Source organism: Podarcis tiliguerta (assembly GCF_965153285.1).
Source record: "Podarcis tiliguerta genome assembly, chromosome: 3".
Lineage (NCBI taxonomy): Eukaryota > Metazoa > Chordata > Lepidosauria > Squamata > Lacertidae > Podarcis > Podarcis tiliguerta.
The window spans coordinates 79,019,792-79,043,331 of record NC_139536.1 but is presented as its reverse complement, the minus strand read 5'-3'; the positions used below and the strand labels follow the sequence as shown (position 1 = coordinate 79,043,331).

The 23,540-nt window shown below is 39.6% G+C and overlaps 2 protein-coding genes across 12 annotated transcripts in view; one reads left to right on the top strand and one right to left on the bottom strand.

Annotated features, from left to right (window-relative positions):
- Positions 1-23,540, bottom strand: part of ME1 (malic enzyme 1) — a 116,493-nt gene that overhangs the window by 3,331 nt on the left and 89,622 nt on the right. For all 3 annotated transcript variants that reach the window (XM_083431176.1, XM_083431175.1, XM_083431177.1), the window contains 6 exons: positions 17,790-17,887; positions 15,915-16,028; positions 10,198-10,303; positions 8,497-8,639; positions 6,320-6,493; positions 118-216 (listed from right to left, as the gene is read on the bottom strand). In XM_083431176.1, coding sequence (XP_083287302.1) covers positions 118-216; positions 6,320-6,493; positions 8,497-8,639; positions 10,198-10,303; positions 15,915-16,028; positions 17,790-17,887 — 734 coding nt within the window. The remainder of the gene's footprint in view (positions 1-117; positions 217-6,319; positions 6,494-8,496; positions 8,640-10,197; positions 10,304-15,914; positions 16,029-17,789; positions 17,888-23,540) is intronic.
- The window catches only part of PRSS35 (serine protease 35), a 152,528-nt gene continuing 129,210 nt past the window's right edge, over positions 223-23,540 (top strand). For 8 of the 9 annotated variants that reach the window (XR_014508885.1, XR_014508886.1, XR_014508887.1 and 5 more), the window contains exon 1: positions 223-1,438. The gene's annotated coding sequence lies outside the window, so the exon portion shown is untranslated. Of the gene's footprint in view, positions 1,439-20,733; positions 22,337-23,540 lie in introns of those variants that run through there. The other variant, XM_083431198.1, reaches the window with a different exon arrangement.

The window sequence follows — 23,540 nt, the reverse complement described above, 5'->3', positions numbered from 1 at the left end:
GAAGAAGGATCTTTAATACATTTATTTAATAAATGTATCAAATAATGAAATCCACCTTCAGTCTTTGACAAATCATAATAAGTCTATTCTTAATTAGGAAATGCAAAATGTACTTACTTTCACAGCAATTTTCAGAGAGACATCTTGAATTGAAACTAAAGGCGGATACAAACGGCCCTCCTCTAAATGTTTATCTGAGACCTGTTGACATATGACCTAGGAACAAAACATAAGACATGTTCTTTTAAGCTCTCATTAAACGGGTATTTTTATCTGAAAACCCACTGCCCAAAATTGGATGTATGCAACCATTTTTCTATGACAGTAGAAAACCATTTTGCTATGGCCAGCATCAGCAGCCACATCCTCGGGCAAGTTCCAGGAGCCCAAGCAGCTGTCCCCTCTCTTTATTTTCCCCAGCCCTGTTCTCTAAGCAACAATTTTAATTTCCCACAATGCTTCTGACAGCATTGCTCCAGGGCACTGGGAAATTTTAATGGCAACAAGATCCAGCCACTCTTCATTGCTTGGCACACTGCTACTGCTAAGGTCACTAAGCAAGCCCTACAGGTCCCACCAAAGGGGAGGGAGCCAACCAGAGGGCACTTTGTCCAGCACCCCCTCAAATCTGCACTATGGGCAGCTTTTTTCAATTTTCATATGAACATGTTCACAGAAATAAACTTCTGGACTTATCAAGTCCCGCTTCAGTAATGAAATGGGAGCATAGGGTAAGTCAAACAGAACCATGTTCATCACCCAGAAAGCCCTCATGAGCACACCTCTTTTAAAAAGGTCTCTGATAGGGCACACAAGGAAAAGGATGGAACTAGTAAATAATTAGTCATAGGCATGGGGGTGGGGGGTTAAAAAGACATTCTTAGTCTTACTCAGCATTTATATAGCAATTTTCCAGAGCATACAAAGTGCTTCTCAGTAATCATGCTGCATGCATCCTGAGAACCTACACTTGAAAATCTATTAAGGGAGTTAAAAGAGACTAAGTTTGAGACATATAGAAACCAATACTCATGAGTGGAGGGCCAATGTATGCAGCATGGGTGGAAGCGGGATTATACTTGTCTGTCGTGGTTATTTATTTAGATAGGACACTGAGCTAAGAAGACAGAAATAGCAAAGCACTTTGGACACAGTAAGTACTGTGGGAAATCATTAACCACAACAAATATGTAGACAGTGACTGGAATCTGCTTGACAGAGTGCTTGACTCCATCAGTTAAATAAGGTTATAAAAGGGAGGCAATCTCCCCTATTTTACTTCTAATCCACATCTAAGTAATTCCCAAGGAACTGGAGGAGCCACCTTGCCTTTGGGGCAAGCAGTGATGACAGACACAGGATGTAGGACTATACAAGAGATGGCAAGAACTGACTGGCAAGAGAAGATCTGCAGGAAAGCTTCACAAACTATGAGGCGGTTAGTGTTGAGAGTTTAAAATATACAGTTTTATTCTCAGATTTGATCCTATAATGGATGGTTCTATGATCCTGATTTTCCTTCAGTGTTATTTTTCTTTCAGGGATACCTTTGAGATTACACACACACACACACACACACACACACACACACACTTGAAAAGCAGAAATAAGACATTACAATCAAAGTACAAAAATAATCAGGTACCACTGTTAATGCTAAAAAAGCTAAAATATAATAAAATTCTAACAAACCAGAGTAGTTAGTACAAGTAAGGCGAGCAAAAGAAAGCAGAAATCACCTTGCTGGAAAAGCAAAGTTACCATATATCAGGACATAATGCATCAATACCCAAACGAGCAGCAGAATTTTTACTCGGAGAAAGAATTGCCTAGTACTATGAAAGTTGTACTTCCCACCTCCTCTTAACAGAGACAAGTCCTCTTAACAGAGACTTGTAGCGTGGCAGCCATAGACAGCAAGGAATTACATGCAGGTGCGCAAGGCAGAGCCCTCTGTTTCTCCTCTGCACCCAAGCCTAGAAATGTAACAGGCTAATGCAGAAATGACAGGGCTCTCTGTCTCTCCTCTGTGAGACACCCCAGGCTATTATTGTGGGCTAATTTACAAAGCAGGCTTAATAGGCAATAAAGATTGTGTGTCTTTTTTTCTTTCTTTCTTTAAGGAAATGGCAAAATAAACTACAGGCAATCATTATTATAGTATAATCATTTATTATTTATGAATCCACAAGGGGGAGCTAAAAGAAAAGGAGATATAAACCTGTTTGTTTTTCCTGTGGCAAATCAGTAGGATTGCTTTTTCCTGGGATTTCTTACCCCTCACACGTCAGGAATCATAGTTACATTTGCATACTGGTGCAAAAGGAATCATACTGCTACGTGACATGTACTGATTTTCATCAAGTTACAAACATTTAGGCATAAAAAGGTGGCAACATCCATTACCATATAATGAAAAGCCAACATAAGAATGATGCCTGCTCTGTGGCAGGGTTGAATAATAAGAATTTCTGAACTGGAGAAATATTTTTCTTACTTTCCTTTATAATCATATTAAAAAGAAGGAGAAGGTTAGAGGCAGGCAATAAATTACTACACGCATTCATGAAAGATGGTGCTAGGCAAGTGGAATTTCTGATCACACACACACCTTTCATTGGTAGATTTCCCGACTTTTAAGGATCTGGCTCTTGGCCAGTGTTTCAGTCATACTTTTAAAGGTGAGGACAAATCTTGAAAGATAACACATAACACTCTTCTTACTGTGCCCACCAAGTGTACATTTAATGGTAGAACAACATCATGATCAGTGCAACTAAACTTCAAATTATAAACGTTAATTTATTGCGCTGTTAGTTTCACTATGATATGACAATGCCTACTCGATTTTCCATGGGTACTGTCCAAGAGTGAACACCTTGCCCTTCTGATAACATATTCTATCATTGAAAAGTTAATAGGGTGATCTCTGGAATGACTAAAGCATAGCATGGGCAGTTGCAAGAATAATTTATCAGCTCATAATTCTCTGACATTTTACTTTTGCTTCATCAGGCTTAGAAGAATGCCGCTTGTCATCACATTAAAATTGCCTACAATTATGGCATTATAGTCTACAGGGCCCTAGATTTACTATCCACAAATCAATGCTGAACTCTACTTGGCATGCAAGTAAGAACACCTGAAAACAGGACTTGCTGTTTTTACAATGCTTAAACTGTGTTTTTATTTTTTTAAAAATCAGTTTTAAATGGACAGGTGACAAATTAAGAGACCCATAGGCTGTGTACACATGTAGCCTTTGTAAAAAGCACATGAGTTTTTCTCATAGTGCACTTTTGTACGTAGCAGTTTGCAGTTGTATACACCTTTGCATGATAACGTCATCTAAAGTGGCAGCTACTATCCATGTTGTCTGTACACATAGTTGGGAATGTTTTCAAACTAGAGTGCAATAGTGTTCTCTATTCCTCTTCCTTCAATTTGTGTTTTCGCAGACCTTTTCTTGGGGGGGGGGTGTATTTGACATACAGAAAATATATACTGGTACGCAAAGCTAGCTATGTTACTGTACTGCTTACTCTTTTGTTTATTTTATTCACAGACAAGTTAAACATGGTAAGGGGGAGTGGCACAGCTCCACAACACCAGCAGCTCTGCCTCTGTAAGAAGTGGCCTGAGGAAGTGTCCTCTGTGTACACATGCAGGCACATGCACTTGCGAAGTGCATTATCAACACAAACTGGATTATAACTGTTACAGCAGAGTGTGCTTTAGATTGACAAGTACTATGGGACAGAGACAACATGAGGATGATGTCATGTGCACAGCACCCCAAAAAGACGCTTGCAAGCAGCACTGAATCCACATGATCACACAGTGTGCACATACCCACAGTTACAAATAGAAACTCATGTTCAAACTTTTCCTATCCCTGTTCATTACAGACTCTTCCTCTAGCAAGCCATGGGAAGAGGTTATCTTTTTAAAAGATTCCCTGGTTAAGATCCATTGTACAGGCTGGCTTTATATCGTTTCTTCTTTTGTTTTTCCATGGACTGGATCAAGATGGGTAGAGAAATCCAAACTATCAGAAGCCAGCATAATTTATGTTGGAATAAATCATGCCAATGTAATTTACCACTATTTCAAACTCTTTTCAGAAGCAGGTCTACTCCTTAGCCTGGTAGAGGGAAAGCAAGCCTTTAAAATAGTTTGATTTACACTACCCTTTTTGCTAGTGTAATTTCCACTGGGTTGCTAGGTTGCATGATTGAGAAGAACAGAGTTTGGAATGGGGTGGGTCTCCTCCATCCTGTCCTGCTCCTGCCCCTTTTCAGGGCCTTGGTTCAACCAGCTGAGTCCCAGTTGAGCTGCTGAGGCTTGGCTGAGTCAGGATGAAGGACTTAGATTGGAGAATCTCCAACTGAGCCAGGTGTGGGACTTCAGCCAGTGAATCTGCCTGTTCCAAACGCCATTCATCCCAGGGATCTCAAACTAGTTTACAAAAGATTCTCATACTAAAAAATACATTCAAGTTTGGTATCTGGGAAGCATGGGTATTCCTATGGTGCCAGGATTATTGGATTTGGATTTGATATCCCACTTTATCACTACCCTAAGGAGTCTCAAAGCGGCTAACATTCTCCTTTCCCTTCCTCCCCCACAACAAACACTCTGTGAGGTGAGTGGGGCTGAGAGACTTCAGAGAAGCGTGACTGGCCCAAGGTCACCCAGGAGTTGCATGTGCAGGAGCGGGGAATCGAACCCGGTTCACCAGATTACGAGTCCACCGCTCTTAACCACTACACCACACTGGCTCTCAGGTAGCATCTCCTGCTCTCAATTATGCATTGTGTGAAGAGATAAAATGCTTTATTTATTTATACATACATACATACATACATACATACATACTTTACCCCATCCATCAGACTGGGTTGCCCCTGATACTTCTTCACAGGTCAGACACAATTGTCCAACCCATTACTTGACACTAAAGTTTACAGAGCATAATTGAGACCAGACGTAAGTGCTCTTGTAGCTGCAATTTGACTATGAATCAGACTTTGAGTCATTAGGAGAGTATGTGCAGGGAAGAGATATGTGTACACTGTAATCTTAAGCATGCCTACTTTGAAATAAATCCCACTGAGTTTAATGGGGCTCACTCACAGTTAAGTGCATAACCTTAACATTTAACCTAGATGGCAAAATCTGCACTCAGTATCACCATCAACAGATGTCTGCCTGAAGAAGTTATTTTAAAGTATTGCTATCTTTTCTAGTACTTTCCACTCCTGCTAAAAGAGTCTGTAAAAGAAACCAATTTTTGCTGACTTCCTCTCAATTTTGACATTTGAGAGGCTTCGCATGCTCCACCTTTCATTTAAGAAGTTTCCAAAGCACTTTGCAAACTATACATATGAGCCCATTCTAGAAAGTTTAAGAAGCCATGTCTTTTAAAATAGACATGGCAGTTTAGAGCGGAGAATTGCCATATCCAACTGAAATTACAGGGAAAGGTTTTAGCCATGAGGATAAAATTAACCAACTTATCCTCAGTCACCTCCTATGTGAAGGATCACTGCCCATCTTGGTTGGTCAAAGCTAGTGGAGAGAGTCTGAGCTTATTCCTGTTTTTTGCACATGGAAGGTCCAAATGGTTCCCTAGGGAAAAACACCTTGATGGAAAATTGTAACACCTGGGGTTTCTGTGAGGAAATCTTGCCATTCTTTAAACAAACACACACACACACACACACACACAGAGAGAGAGAGAGAGAGAGAGAGAGAGAACAGCAACAAATTACTTGCTAGAGCAATTGCTGCCAATTCTCTGCTAGAAGAAATTCACAGTTCTGCATGATTTTACATTCTGAAATAAATAACAGGTTCAACAGTACTCTTTCCTCCCTCAAAACAATGTAAGAGAATCACCCAAAATTAGGACTCAGAGGCTTTGGTATATTAACCATAGGCATGTGTCCCTCAATACACATTCAGGCTATGTAATAGGAAAAGTACAGTTTTTGTTTCAGCGCTGGTTTAATCCATCAGATTTCTGCTGAATTCCTGTCTCATTACCTTATACTGCGACCATTACACAGAAAGTATCAGTTTCAGTGTTTCAGATAGTATTCAGGTGTGTGTGGCCAGGGAAGATGGTGTGGTCTGGAGAGATTTCTGAGGGCCAGATTCTGAGAGTCAGGATGGGGGGAGGCACATTCAGTCCTCAGGCTGAGGTCCCTCACCCCAAACTACCAGTCTGAAGGCCCTACAACAACATGCTGTCATAAACTGATGTGCCATACATATTCTTTTGGGGGCAGACATTATCAGGTATATAAGTCAGTACCTCTGCAGTTGTGAGAAAAATTTCTTCACTTATATGTCTTATTCCACATGCAATGACTCCGAGGGCAACTCCTGGAAACACATAAGCATTGTTACCCTGTCCAGGAAAAAATGTGCGTCCATCTGGAAGAGTGACACGATCAAAAGGGCTTCCGCTTGCAAAAATGCCACGCCCCTAAAACAAATGTTTTGCATATGTTATTGGAGGAAAATCAGAACCTGCATCTATATCTATGAAACAGTGTTTTCATAGAGTAACTACAGTATACCAGAAACTTACACAAAAGTCACAAAACAAGAATTTTGCAATTCTAACTATGTACTGTTAAATAAGTCTCTCTCTGGTCGGTGCATTGTCAGCATCAAGGCAAGTTCCAAACCCATCTGAACCCAGTAGACTTTTGTATCATAATGTCTCTTTGTGTCTGATATCTTGCTGAGACATATGATAACAAAATGGAATTATGTCTATTTCGTATGATATCTATTACTTTATTTTTAAGTTTAGGAAGAATTGGAATTTAGTATCTTCAGAACTAGTTTCAGCCATCCACATAAATGCATGTATGCAAAACTGAGACTCACATTATATGTGAGATATATATAAAGGCAACCCCCCCCCCATTTATGTGGGGGTTACGTTCCAAGGCAGCACACATTTAATTGTAATTGTGTATATTTGAAACACAATTGAAAAAGTCTGCAAATATCCTGTTCCTGCCCCACCTGTTCTGCCCCTTTTTGTGACGTTTTTGTGATGTTTCTGGGTTGCTTCTGGGTTTGACACGATGAATGTGTATGCAAGTCGCTCGCATACTGAACATGCAAAAATGGGGGGGGGGTGTATAAATAACCCCTCTTCTTCTAGGAAGAACCATAATAGTTCACAGTGATGCCATCATAATCTCTAATGCAGTTTATGGCCACAGCTTCTATCTGCTAAGGTAAAAAGTGCCATGAAAGAAATACAAATCCAACAGCCCTACTTGGCTAACTTGCTATTTGCTGAGGTCTGAGTGAAACAAATAAAATAGTTGGTCCAGTGTGCATGAAACTGCCAGCATTGGAAGATAAGGTCTGTAAATGCTTATTTGTCAGCCTTCTTAAAAGGATTCACAATGCAATTCTGTGCATGTCTACTCAGACATAACTCCCTTTCAGATCAGTTGGGCTTGCTCCCAGGTAAATAGGTATAGGATTGCAGCCTACATGATTAAATTTAACTTTTAAACAGAAGGATCCTTGTTTAACTTACAGAACTGCAAATATGCATGGAACACAAACAAGAACACTATATAGTTATTCAAAAGAATATCATTTAGCTTGGTGTCATGTAGATTTATAATGGCCTGCTTTATACATTTTGCTGGAAGATTAGGTATTTCAGTATATTTTTAGCTCTGGTTACCAGGTGGAGCTGTCCATTGTAACCATATTTTTTAAAATATTTGCATTCCTGCATTCACTCTAATGTATACATTTCGGTAGGCAAATAGGACATGCTTAATATTTGTTTTCTATTTATAGAATTATAAATTTGTCCTGCATCAGTAGAGAAATTCCAAGGGGAAAGTACTTGACCCAAAGAGAAAGTATAAAGACTGCAATTCATATGCAGCAGGATTTAGATTATACATCATTTCATTCCAGCTACGTCCTCCCAAGTCAATGGACCAGTTAAAAGACAAGTTATATGGCTTAGAGAACAATCCTGCTGCTCCAACATACCCAGGTTGATGGCTAGAGAGGATCAGAGCGGTGGGTTTGTGCCTCTCCTCTAACAAGAAGAAATGCCACCAGTTTGGGGGAGCTCTGCTACAGTGGAGGCTCCATCTGGAACCAGGTAAAAGAAGCCAGCAGCAGAAGCAATAGCAAGATATAACCCCCCAAAATGAGATCTTTTATGGGTGGGGCAACGGCAGCTTGGAGCAATGGCAGCTTTGAATCCAATGGATTGAAAGCTCCTTGGTCCCACGCAGCTCTGCCAATTTAGAGATGTAATAGCAAAAAGTATGAGAAAACTACCTGCCACCCCACCCCGCCTTCAGCCATGTCTTCTCTCTAAGCCCTCTCTCTGTGTACGTGTGGCATATAGGTCAAGAATCTAATTATTCTACCTTGCTGCTGAAATAACATTAAGTACAACCAATTCAATATCAATCAAGGTTCTTTCCTTACTTCAGTTAGCGTGTAGCAGTCCTCAGCAGAGCATTCTGCTTTGCTAGTTGGGTTACTGAGAGCAAAAATAATTGGCCTCTGGTTGAAGGAAGCCATATCCTGGATAATCTTTTTTGTAAATGCACCACCAATGGCAGCAACTCCTGAGGAAGACAATGGGAAATTTGGATGAAGTAACTGTTTCGATTCATAGACAAAGGGCACAGCCCACCATAACTTGTCCTGTTGCACTCATATGCAAAGGAAATGTGCCACTGTGACATTTCATTTCAATGAAGCTGGTGCTTGAGATATTTCAAGGGGACCAGCCCAGAATGAGATACTTCAGAATCTTAAGTAGGTGTAATTTTGACACATATTCAATTGAGTTGCATTAAGCTGTACGAACAGATAGATGCTTGAGTCTTGAAGCGCTGCAGTTTAACATATAATCTTCCTGTCTGTCTGTCTGTCTGTCTGTCCGTCTGTTTGTTTTTCTTCTGATATCTTAGGCCTCTCAAAGAAAGTATAGTTCAAAGTCTGGCTCCCATAATTTGTATAGGCTAATTGGTCTAAACAACAAGTACTGGCACTACATTTTGCAGAGTTTATGTCAATTTTGCTTCTAGACACTTAATCATAAGAATGTCAACCTTTTGTAGCCAGAGGGTATAATAAATTAGAAAACATAATTTAACTTATGCTTTATGGCTACTTTTATTAAAATAATTGTTTCTGGTCCAACAATAACAAGTCTTCTTCCTGAACGGTGTCTAGCAAGACTCCATATATGGCATTTGCTGAGACATGTTTTAAAGAAAACCTTGGGAAAATATCAGACAACGAAGCAATCCCTGTCATGCAAGGAGAGATTTTTTAACAATTAATCATCCATACAGAAAAAAACAATCTCAAATTTGATCAGTCTTTCTTGCTACACAGCAGATACACAGCAGAAAAACATGGTATTTAAATAAATTCTTTTCATGTTCCACACTCAATGCTATACACTGCATTTTGAATATACACAGCTACCTGAATGTAACTGTTTATACCCTTTCTCAGTAAATGGAATTTAGTAGTGATTATTCTGTACCGTATCCTGTACAGAATAGGGTACAGAACATTCCCTCTTAAATTTCATTCACAGAAAAAGCGTACAGAATAATCCCTTCTAAATTCTATTCACTACAAAACAATGTAACTACATTCAGGTAAATGTGCACATTTTTATTCGTAATGCAGTTATTGGAAAAGAATTTAAAGATGGGGGAAGGATAAATTACGCAGTATTCTGATTATATTATGCCTCAGGCAGCAAATGAGAGGAAGGACATAACCCAGGGAGTGGATTAAAAAGTATACATTGACCTAAAGCTATGAGTTCTTCCTGACGTAATGCATCGCTTATCCATTACTTACACTACAGTTCAAAATTTTGTATAGCTTCACCTGGTTTCAACCTCTGAAGGAAACAAAACAAAGCTATTTTATAACTGCTAACATCACTTCCTGAGGATGGTTTTGGGGGGGTTGGGGGTTAGATGACTGTTCTGTGATCTTTGAATGAAGGACAATATACAAATTCAATTAATAAGAATAATACATACTCAGAACCTATTTTTATACATTGCATGCATATTCACAGTGTCTATATCAAACAATAAAACAAAGAGGCAAAGGTAGTATAGGTGGTTGGACAAATAGAGATGTAAGTGTTACCTATAAGAGCAGTTGGCCTTAAATTGTTAACAATATCTTCTAGATTTTTCATCTCTTCATGTTGATGGGCAAACTGTTCTTTCTCAGCTGTTAGTGAGGCACGGCCCTAAGTTTAAAAAGAGAATTAATTTATTAGAAATATAGATTTGCATCCATTCTGTGTTTTTTGTCTCAGTGAAAGGACTCAACTTGTCCTCAAAAGCACACCTATCTTCTCTCATCTTATGAGTCAATACCAGCCACGTGGCAAAACTTGCTACAACCATTCTCTGATAGTATATTACACTTCCCCCAATTAAAAGCAGGTAGGTTTTACTAAGCATTTTTGTAACTCTTTGGAACAATAGATAGGATTTTTGAGGGAGATGTGTTCATACAACTTTTGGAAAATCGTTAACATATACCTGTGTGAGAAAACCTTCCAAAGTCCATTTGGTGAAAACCCATTAGATCTGGGGAGAAGGTAGCTGCACTCATTTTCAGATAAAACCCCAAACCTTCTGATCAAAATTCATGAGGAACGTTACCCTGAAATAGCTTAACTTGTTTGAATGTCTTATCTGCTTAGTGACCTTGCATCAAAACTCTCTTAAATGGTTGTGAATGGGTATCCTCATTTGCCCCCAACAGAAACAACGGACAAATGAAAAATGCAAACTGCCTCTTGTATTCCACTGATTGGTAAAGTTGGCACCTGGCCCCCTGAATCAATTAATATACAGAATGAAGGACTAGAAACAACTTGCACTTCTCCGGTAATTAATTACACAGCTCGCAAGAGGCTTGTCTATTCTTTTCCAAGCTTCAAGTAGAGGAAATTGAATGGAATTTAGAGAAGGGCATATAATAAAGCCAAGATTTTCTCTCTAAAACTAGGTGGTCTTAAAATGCCTATCAGCAGCCTAGCTAGGATGTTTATGGAGAGAATTTTCTTTTCTGAGAGGGATAGCAAGCAGAAGGTGGGTTTTAAGATTTCTTTGAGGTCCACTGCCATTAGTGAGTGTGGCATGGAATGGTAGAACAGGAACATGGTCAACTGAGTACATAAAAGGAATGCTTTTTAACTGATAATAGGTATGCTAGATTTCCGAAATTCAAAAACATGAGTGTAGTATTTCTCACCATGAGCTGGCTAGCAGGGGTGATACGCACCATTCCAGGTCTCAAACCTGGAGTAACTGCAGCTGTGTGAAGGAACTGGAATTCAGCACTCAAGAAGAGGCAGTTATCACTTACACTATATAGAACAGAATCCCTTAAATGGCATTGTGGGAAAAGGCATGCTTTTTGTGCCTCCAGAAGTGTAGGCCCTCCTAAGTAACCACAGCAAAGCTCTATGTCAGTGAGAGCTCACTTCTGAATCTGAAGGGGGTGGAAGTTACAAAAGCAGCCCCCAAGAGCCATCATGATTCAAACTGAAGAAGTAATGTCCAATAAATATGAAAAAGTGCATACAACTAAAGGAAATCTACTTCAAATCCCTATTTTGATGTTTTGTGGCAAATTATGTGGTTTGGTGTTGTGGTTCCCTGCCCCCCCACCCCCAAAATTAGGCAAAAGTATAATAACAGGGACCTGTGTAAGTTCAGAATGAATAAAGAGAACAAGGGTTTTAAAAGCTGTCATAACACAACTACATTTTTCCATTTAGAAAATGTATTATAAACACACGTTTCCAGGTTTGTGCTTTGGTACAAATTACCTCACTGCATTTGTTCTCTTTCTTCTTCACTTCCCTGGTTGGTAACCACAAGTCTTGGTATTTATATAATGGAAAGCAATATATTATCATCAGCAGTATATGGTTCAGGGTGACCACAAGACATAGCATAGATCTGTCACATGGCTAGCAATAAATATGTTGCTGTATGCTAGATCATGCCAGCTTCTTTCAACTCACCCTTGATTTATTTGGGGATAGCTATTGTTCATCCCCCTCTTCTCTTATAAAGTTTTCTTTAGAGAATGAATTACTGGGTTTTCAGCTGATATAAATATGTACTCAAGCAATTAATAAATGGTTATAATACATTTTCTTAGTATTGCTACCACAGAACTATTCTGAGAAACTTGCACCTGGCCCCCTTTGTGACCAAAATGAAAAATTCATAGCCCCTCCACAATACCTTCGGTCACCTTCTGACATACTCATGAAGGCCAATTTCAGGGCAAAATTACTGGGCTACTAACTACAGTGCTGTTTTTAAATACTCCAGCAGGTGTCACTGGGATTTTAAGAAAATACATAAAACATTAGTTAAAAAACAAAAACAAAAAACTAGCATAAAACACAGTTAACTTATAAATGCAAAAAGGTCTTTTTTTTAGTTATAATATAGTTAACACAAATCTTATCTATCACAGTGCAAAATATTTTAAATTTAAAAACTGCTAATCTATTTTAACTATGCATATAAGTCTCCCCTGCCATATCTCTCAGGCTGAATCCATTTGTTCTCACTTTGCTAACTTCATTAAGTTTCACCAAATTCTGATTACTTTCATGCAAAGAAACTTTCCCAACCATACCACCTTGGTGCATTTACTTTTTTATTACCATTTCCCATTCCATTCTACTCTGATTCTTTTATAATCAATTTAAAAACATGGCATCTATTTGTTAACAGCCTGACCACAAGAATGCAATCCAATGACGCTCGGGCACATTTAAGCCACTTGATTATTCTCATCCCTTTCCCTGAAAAGTGAATTCAACTGGGCTGAAAGGCCAGATTCTCAAAATAGCAGATGTTTAGGGGCCTCAACCAACTTTGTCACGGAAAAAACATTTACTTTGATTCTGGAAGGTGCTAGTGGTCACTTTTTAAAAATACCACCTCCATATCTTTTCTTTCAAACTCCTTTCACCCTCCACTGCCACTTTATCTAATTGCCAGTTCCATCGCAACAGTTCCAAACTGTTTACTGTCTAAATCCCCTTCCCCATACAAACTGTTTGCCCTCCAAAATCATATGGCAAAACAGCTGTCCCTATACATCCTGCCCATCTAAATATCCATGTCTTTCAAGTCTCCTCCTCCACTGACAACAGGTCATCAGCACTCACTCCCAAATCTGCATCCTGCACTGTTGGCTGTGGGTGATGGCAAACTGCATTCGTCACACACTCTGGATTGATGTTGAATTAGGGAAGATTTGGCTTAGAGTCCATGCTTAGCCATGATGCTGACTGCATGTCCTTGGTCACGTCTCTAACTCTGCTTAAACTACCTCACAAGATTACTGTGAGGATTAAATGTGATAATCCCATGCATGCCACTATAAGCTATTTAGCGAAAAGGCAAAATATAAATGAGAATGATAGACAGAAAGAAACATTCGATACTTTCTGCTTCCTTTAATTCAGACTTATCTAGAGACAAATAAATTAGGAGAAAAGTAATATTATCTGCTAGGATTTCCTGTATTTACATGCTACTCTCCTTGGTAGCGATGCTCTGGTTCGCCAGAAGTGGCTTAGTCATGCTGGCCACATGACCCGGAAGCTGTCTGCGGACAAACGCCAGCTCCCTCGGCCAGTAAAGCGAGATGAGCACTGCAACCCCAGAGTCGTCCGCGACTGGACTTAATGGTCAGGGGTTCCTTTACCTTTACCTTAACTCTTTGGTGGAGATATGGGCCATGTAATATTAATGACTGCATAGAACTGTGGAGGAAACAACAACAAACATCACCTCCTCTTTTTGGATAGAGAAACTCATCCAACTCCAGGAATATTATAATAACATTAATATGCAACGTCATCCATCTAGCCAGAAGTTATAGTGATTGCACAAAATCAATGCACACAACCTCAATAGCCATGTGAGGCCAACTATAGAAGGGTTCCTCAACTGCATCATAAAGCTTCTTTAAACTTTACAGTTTTATGTGAAAGCACACTCCAAGTCTCACTATTCCAATCTACCAGTCATTAAAGACCCAGGGGAGTAGAATGCATTTATACACACATGGTGACAAGAGAAAGACATCAATTGAGGGAAAGATGAGAATACAATAGCAAATCAAAGTTTATTTTCACTAAGACCAACCATAAAAAACTATGCAAACAGCATATGAAGAAGTTGAATAAATCAGCTGTATTATTTTGTTTTTCTTGTTAATTTTAAGAACCTCAAAACTATAACATAAATGACCACTTTTATTTTGGTCAAGCTCTGGCATGGGGAAGAAATGAAGTAAAAGTAACTGATGTAGTCACCCAGCAGCTTTGACTTTCTAACCACTGCTGATACCATAAGCAAACCACAGCATGTAGGAAGGGCATGATCTCCTCTCCATCACTATGCAATAGAGTTATTTGAGGCAACACAGCTGAACTTTAAGTAGAAGTCTGGCAAACATAAAGGAAAATATCAGCAGGAAATTATCTCTTATATCAGCATTTCTTTTCTCCTTTTGATAAATAACTTCATGTTTGTGGGCCCAAGCCCAGCAGGCCAGTGATCTGAGTGGTGATCTTATAATGAATAGAAATGATTACAAGACAATATTATGGGATTGAAACTGGCCATAACTTTTTTTTATTACTAATGTAGTAAGCTATGGCATAAGCATGGGTATGCATCCTGAATCAATCAACCCACCTGCTGATTGATTGCTCCTTCAGGGTCGATCCTGTGTCTCCTGATGACACAAATCAAATGGGGTGGTCCCACCAGGATGCCAGTAGGATGTTCTATAGTCCGACAGCCCCCTGTCTGGACCACCAGACAGACTCTCCAGCACTTAGACTATGGATCCAACCCAATGCCTTTTTCTGCCATCTGAGTCAGCCCCTCCCTGCCAGCTTAACAACAAACCAATCACATTTGCAACCATTCCTATAGGCCCCAGTAAATATCTATCAGCCAGGCCTCATTGCCACTTGGTGATAAGTATACTCTGTCAGGCTGGTATAAGTCCAATTTATCAAATGTGTTGCCAGGGTGGCATATGATATGACCACCCAACTGTACTATGCAGGACATAGCTCAGTTAACTTTCTCCCATGAATGGCTGACATGTGCAGGCAGTGCTGCACCTCACCAGTGGTGTTGCTCCAGGTTCTCAGACCAGAAGATGGTCAAACTAGGGTGTGTTGCCCGCAGAGCGACGAGATCTGCGGTTCCTGCCAATATGAGGGTGATGCCCTTCCTATCAGCCACATCATTTTCTCCAAGTTGTATCATGATGGCATCTGGCGGCCCATTTTTTTTCTCCTTTTGATAAATAACTATCAAACTAAGCTCTATTCAGCCTAGACCCATAGAAATGAATGGACCTAGGTTAGTCATGCCCATTAATTTTCATGGGTCTTCTCTGAGTATGACTAACATTTGATACAACACAATATGATTTACATTGCTGAACACACTCACATAAATTGACATGTTCATGGAAGATAAAAACAAAGTTAAACACACCCTTAGTGTTTATGTTAGTCAGCTTGCTGAAAAAAATCCAAATCAGGGTCAAAGAATATCACCTAAGGAAATTATGGGGATAATTATCTTTCCAAAAAACACTGACCCAGTTTCACTTTTACTGGGTTACTTAGCCACCTCTAACACATGTAAGTGTAAGGAAAAGGAGACATCACTGAGACCTAAGAACATACAGATTGAGACATATATATGTTGTTTCAACCAATAATGTACAGAAAAAGTGGAATACTTCAAATATGCATTTGTAGAATAAGGAAAAATCTGCATCACCTTTACAATTAATCCTTTGGAATCAACCATCCATATCTTTTTGATGGCTGCCTTTTTCGGTGTCCCTTCCTTTTCCATGGCCATAAGAATCAGATTGGCGATTCCCAGAGCTGCCTTAACAAGAAAAAGGAGAGAGAAAATAATTAGGTCATGAAATTCAAGTTTTATAGCTTATCTTTACTCTTTTAGAACCTATTAGCCACAGTAACAATAACTGTAGAAACAGCCTACCTTAAAAAACTCCTGTACCTCTGGTGGTCCACAGACCACAGTTTGGTACCCCAATATAGGAGATATATATGAGGAAGAGTGAGAAGCAAACATGATGCTTGAATAATCCATATCTGTTTAATTTTGAAACAACTGCTTACTGTTTTTCTGATTCTGTATCCAATGAAAATGGCATCTCTTGCAGACATGCTAGAAAGTTATGTAAGTTATGACAGAAAGCTGGACAAGGCAAGAAGCATGTTTTTTCAAACAGATGTCCTAGAATAACTGTGACATGGCACCCAATGGACCTCCTCCCGCCAGGTTCTAAAAAGGTTATGTGACATACACGTAGCAGGCTCCAAAAATTCCAAAGGATGAATACAACATTAAAGATCACAAGTAGACATAAACAATATCTGACAACTCTGTTGAGTCATAAAAGTTCCCAAGCTACTCAATAAGACTGACATCTATCTATCTACATATAACAGTAAGGCTCAAAGGACAATAGCCATTTAGTTTCCATCTTGCATACAGTTCTTGATCATCATAACAACAGCAGCAGCAATAACAACAACAAATCTCAGGTAGGGGAAAGGAAAAGCAGGACTGAGAACTTCAGACAATATAGATATGCTCTTCAGTGTTCTAAACCTATATGAAGGTAACACTAGATTACTAATTGCTTTATGCCATGAAAAAGATTTTTTTGTGTGGTGGTAGTCATTACTGTTTTTTACTAATTGACCTTGCATCTTGTTAATAAATTGATTCTTTTGGGTGATAGCCTTCAAATATTATGACGGGAAGGACTGAAGGTACCTTCAAGGGGATGTATTGCATGTGAATGTGAAGAAGAAAACTTAATAGACACAATCTATAAATTTTAAACTTAAGTTATTTTCATATCAAAAATTATTGATGATGATGGAGGGGGTGGAGCGAGGGGGTTGAATGGGCAGCAAGGGCCAAATGTTTATATCAGGAGTTAATCTTTAACAAGGAAATGCTTCAATGGAGCCTTTGGGTTCTATATACTAACTGGCCAGCTTATTTGTTTATTGTTATGCATCTGTTGTGCCTTTCTTTCATCCTGGAAGGTGGTGTACATAGGGTTCCAACCCAGGCAAACCCCCATCCAGACACTCAGACCTGTTTAGCTTCAGGAATATAACTTTATTAGGTGCTTTTAGCCTTAGTCAATAGTAAAGCTATATGTAAAGGTAAAGGACCACTGGACGATTAAGTCCAGTCTAATTTGACTTTGGGGTGTGCCGCATATCTCACATTCAGGCTGAGGGAGCTGACATTTATCCACAGACAGCTTTCCGTGTCATGTGGCCAACCTGACTGAACCGCCTTTGGTGCAATGGGACACTGTGACGGAAGCCAGAGCACATGGAAACACCATTTACCTTCCTGCAGCAGCAGTACCTATTTATCTGCTCATGCTACCATGCTTTCAAACAGAAAGGCTGGCAGGAGCTGGGACAGACCAACGGGAGCTCACCCTGTCATGAAGACTCAAACTGCCGACCTTACGATCAGCAAGTCTGAGAGGCTCAATTGTTTAGACCACAGTACCACCTGCCATATGTACCTTCACTTTTTTAAAAAAGTTAAATAACAGGAAAGATAAGAATTGGATAAATGGTGTATTACCTCGCCTGCTCCCTGGAACAGTATTGTGTGATCTGACAGTTTGTTGCCAGTAATCCGTAGAGCAGCAAGAAGTCCTGCAACAGCCACTGATGCTGTTCCTGAAAAATAAAATGGAACTTACGGTACTTCATCAAATTTAAAATTAACTTGTGTCATTGCTAATGATTACCAACAAGTACCGATCCCTTTGTGATTTTTAAAAATATAATCCTGTCCTTTATGGCTATGTTAAGCTCTGCTACTAAATTGCAACACATTGATTTATTTATTTTTAAGCACAGGATGAGTACCAAACACAGCAAGGTTAAATTAACGTTTGTTTAATTATACTACTACAATGTAATAACAATCTGAAATTATGTATTCGACTTCCTTTTAAAAGACTTATTTTAATAGATTTCAATAGCACACCTGTTGAAATGAGAAGAGGTGTCCTCAGGGCACAAAACATGTAGAAGTCGTCTTACAAAGGCTACAAAATTATTGTAATAGCATTAAAATGTTGATTTGAGCTTATGGTGTAGGGTAATATTACATAATGGAATAGAAAGAATGCTAGAGGGCACATACACTGGAAAGATATCTGGAAAGTTGATGTATACAAGAAATAGTTTCAATATGGTCCAACTCATAAAATAACAGTAATCCCATTGTGAAACAATATCTTACTGTAAAAACAATGGAGAAAACACACTGTTTTGATAAGAATTAAAGGATGAAGTAACTTGTAACTGAATCCAAATGTATTTAAAGTAATCTCTCTCTCTCTCTTTTACACACACACACAAAAACACAAAAACGTTTGGTATTTTACTGTATTTATTGGAGAATTATATATTTTACATATTATGATAATTGAATTACTAGTTACATATTATTCCCACAAGGCTGATGTCCACATCAAAATAACACATTAAATAAAATATTACTAAATACGTCCTTAAATAAGGTTATGCAAACTGCATAACATGTAAGAAAGTGTTCTATAAACCACTTCATGAAGAAATTTGACTTCTAGTCAAAAGCCTTATTTTGTTTTAAAAGGAGGAGGAAAAGGGACAACAAGGCAATCATAAGATCCATCAAAAGGCAAAATTTCTGTTAACATACATTTCAAATGCTTAGTAGGGAAAATCTGCTTCTCTAGACCATTGTGATCTTCAACACAGAATTCCCTCACTTCCATGTGTCACACCTGGGAAGTGAATATTCCCAGTTGTTTTCAGTATAAACAACGTAGACCAGATTAAAGTTATACATGCCACAAAGTGGCAATGACATGCTGTAAAAATTAAGAATGCTAAAGCCTTACTAAGCAGTCTCCGGAGGATTATTTAAAAAAGAATAATACATGAACCATTAAATTTCTACTAAGTTACTTTGGGGTTCAAACATCTTGCTCCTCTCAAGCTCACACTTTTGACATAGAGCTATTGTGTTTCTTCTGCACACAAATAACATCCCCCCACCCCACTTAAAATTTAAGTAGCACAGCATCTGCAACTGTCAGTGGAGTATAAATGTGCAAATGTCTCATGGACCTAATGGCTATCAGCTGCAATATTACCAGTAGCAAGTGATTTAACACCCCCTTTATGAAGACTACTTTTAAGGTATCGAATACTTCCACACCCCTATCACCAGTGTGAGTGTGCACAAAGTACAGGACAGGAAACAATTCCAACCAAACACACACATTTTAACATCTCCCCTCTACTCCCAAGAATGTTCCATATGTTTTTGATGGTAGGCTATGTGCTTCCTCATTGTCCTTTTTTTAAAAAAATGAAGCATGTAGATTGAATGTTGCAACAGTAGCAGATGTTAAAGTGGGTCTTCCATCTCCTCACCTTAGTAGTTTTGCATTTCCTTGGTGAATTTCAGCTGCTTCTGACTAAAGGATGGGAGTGGCTCTGTAATAAAATCTCATGCTCAGTGGAAACAACCTGGATTCTTGTCAAGCCTCATGGGGCAGTAGACTCCCTTCTAAGAATACAAGTGTCACAGTGTCCTTAGCAAACCTTATTTTAGGTTTTATTAAAAAGCTATAAATGTCTGACATGGCAGATCACTTTGCTCTTTAATTTGTCATATACTTCATCTGGCCACTGCTTTCATAAAAGCACAGACATAAACTGCTTTCATGTTAATTTAATTCAACAGATACAGCACAATGAACAAAACTCTGCAAAGAGCTTTCTCTCAACTCTGTTTTCCCTAGCAAGCATGGACCTGGAACCTAACAGAGGGAAAATCTGCTGGTGAAGAACGACTTAAAGTGCGGGAAATAGTTGATAGGAAAGGGTTAAACATCCCCTTCCCTGTGCAATTTCCCCACTCTCAGTTGCCTCCTCCCTTCTCCACCTGGTAAAAAAAAAAGAGAACAGAAAACTGTTCCTTTCAGCATGCCTGGATACAGGAATGCAACACTTATTTGGTGCCATGTTTGAGCTACATTTTATTCTTGAGGTTGAATCCCAAGTTCAACAAAGCTAGAATCCTTAAACTGATTACTCTGAATGCCCCTTCTTCCCTCTCAAGAGTAGCAGATGATATAATTCATTTACATTCATTTAACTCTCTATCACAATGCATTATTTCTATCTGTTCTGACCCCTCTTTCTATTACTATTCTTTAGTCCTTATTATTGTACAATAATATTAAATTAGATAAAAATGTTTAAAATTAAGTGGCTAAAGTAGAATCAGTGGCTAAAGTAAAAGTGGTACCTCTGGATACAAACAGGATCCGTTCCGGAGCCCCGTTTGCATCCTGAAGATGTGACTGCGCGTCTGCGCATGTCACATTTCGCCGCTTCCGCGCATGTGCATGACGTTATTTTGAGTGTCTGCACATGCACATGCGCAAGCGGCGAAACCCAGAAGTAACACACTCTGTTACTTCCAGGTTGCCGCAGAGCGCAACCTGAAAATACTTAACTTGAAGCTACTTCAACCTGAGGTATGACTGTAATAGGTTCCAATGCCCTTTGAGATAAGAATGTCAGTTTCTTAGGAGGCATGCATCCAACCAGCTACAATAACAGAGACATTGTAACCCCTGATCCATGCCACAGGGTGGGGTTAGGATGAGGTCGACATGTTGCTCCACCAGACTCTGCAGGCCAGGGCTCCACCTCTACAGGGCATCCCCCAAAACATCCACCAAAATTGTAGCAGAGCACACACTACTACCCGTGGTGTTCCCAACGGCAGTAACTATCAGAAGGCTGCAAGACAGGAGAAGTGTGGAACAGAGCTGTTGATGTATCCAAAGTGAGCACCTTTTCCAGTAGCCTGGAGCGAACAGGCAAAAACTGTAAAATTGCCCTCCCCTTCTACCCTAGACAGCAAGAATAGCAGGGCTTCAGACATGGCAGTGGATTCACTGCTTGATTCCACTCCTTTAGTCTCCTCTGGAATCGTGGATTGCTCTGTTTGTCACTACTCAGTATATTGGGCAATGAATGCTGTTAGCCATGGCATAGTCTTGCAATCTGCACACTTTGAAAGACAGATGTAAGAAACACTGAAAATAAGTTATGAGACAAGAGCCTGGGAAATAAAAACAACTGAGCAGGCAAGCCAAAGAATTCAACATTTGCGGTAAACGTTTTACTAGCACACAAAAATCCATATGACTACTATTAATAGCCAACAGTTTATATAAAACAACCTAATTGTGTCTTCAGGTTCATTCCTAAAAGACGAATATTGTAATTCTCAAACAAGCAACTATCAACTATGAGAGTTGGCGAGAAACAAAAAACATTGTTCATCTTTGCTATCAACCTTTTTCTGCTTGAAAATGAAATTCACACAACACACAGCCAATAATTATTGCAGCCAGTAGCAAGAGAGATTAATAGTGCAATCCTATGCATAAGCTCTTTTAGCAGTTCTCCTGCTGTTCTCTTTTGTCTCTGACATGGCATTGTGAGTTATGTGTGTGGGTTTTGTTTTTGGTTTTTTGACCGTGCAAAAAGCGAGTGGCAGCATGCTGCCTCTTCCCCCAGCAGGTCTCAGTTTCCCATCTCATGCTTCCCAAATTTGTACCTTGTGCAATGAGTCACTAGAGAATGCTGCTATCAGTGTCTGTTTGTGGTGCCCCTTGTTGCATATCCTGACCATTCCCTTTGGCTGCTTGGCATCCCCTTCCTTGGTAGGTCTTTAACCCTTGTTATTAAAGGGTTATGTGAGCTCTCTACAGATGCAGCTACCTGAGTGCTGTGTTGCGTGGGCTCCATTTCTTTCATGTGTTGTGCTGTCATACGGTAATTGTGAGGAGCACAAGGAGATTCCAAACCCTGCCTGTAGTATAATCAGGGCTGATGGATTGCATTGTTGTGACATTGCTATATATGTGGTGATGTCAGGTGGTATACTGGAGGGTGGGGAATCCCTGTCATTCACTGGCTCTCTCTATCAGTAAGTGGCATGCAAGCATCATCACAAGCACCAGGGCTTTTTTTACAGGGGGAACTCAGTTCAATCACCTCTCAGATGGGCATCCTTGCCATTCTAAGAGAACAAGGGAGGTGTTCATAGTGAGTTCTGGCACCCTCTTTTTCTAGAAAAACAGCACAATAACTGATTAGTGGATTTTGATTGTTTTCCCAAGGATGCACCATTTTGGGATATTGATTTATCCCACCTTTCGTCTCTGGGGAACTATATGGTGTGTTAATTTACATATCAACCCCAGGAGGCAGGTCAGGCTGAAAGATGGAGACTGGTGGCCCATGTCCCTTAGTGAGCTTCATGAATGAGTGGGAATCTGAACCTGGGGTACCCCAGTCCCAAACCAGCACTCTAACCACTACACCACACAGCTTTCCTCTTCCCTCCTGAGCTGAGCATGTATATAGTGGCTTTTCCACCAGCACAGGTGTGGGCATCCTTGCCTAATTGATGTATAGAATTGCTCTGTGATAATAGTATAGATATTTTACTTAAAAAATAATGAGAGGAAAACTATTTATACCACCTTGAGCTCATATGAGGAAAGGTGGAGTTTAAATAAAATAAACAAACAAACTAGCCTAACTGGTTCAGCTAGCGGAAGCCTGCACAAGGACTTAGCTAGCACAATTGGGCTTTCCCCACTCCCCTCATGTGTTCCCTGCACCTTCAGAAATTGGTTCTGGTGGGAGAACCACTAGAACAGCACATGGGGGGAGGCGAGGGGAGATTGTTCCACCGAGGAAGCAGAAATGCCTGCACTGAGGGAACCTTTGTAACTGCATGATATTGAATTCCTCCCAAACAAACCTTTCAAACTTAATCAGTTCTTTTCGCCAGGACCAGACACTGCCATTCACCACTTAATAAATACCAGGAGAAGCAGACTGGAAACATCAGATATCCCCAGACAATCTGGTTCTGTTGCCTTGTTCACTTATTACCAGGCATACACTAGCTGGAGCAAATCTCTATACTCCAGCTCCTCCAGCATACACAAATATGCAAATGAAGATAAGCATATTTGAGGCAGAGGTGAGAGAAAGCTGCCACCACCACCGACATGCAATTATATATGCACAGTTGTTTCTGCTAGCAATAGCATTCAAGTCCATTTGTATATAGGATTAGACAAGTAGCTTTTTCCATGGTACTTCTCTATGTTCAAAGTTGCTGAGCAATACTTATTTGCACAACCTTCTTGCAAAAAAGTTATGCTGTGAGGCAACAATTTGCTCAAGCTTTAGTCCTTGGGCACAAATTCAAATCTGGGCCTTTACTGTTCAAAGC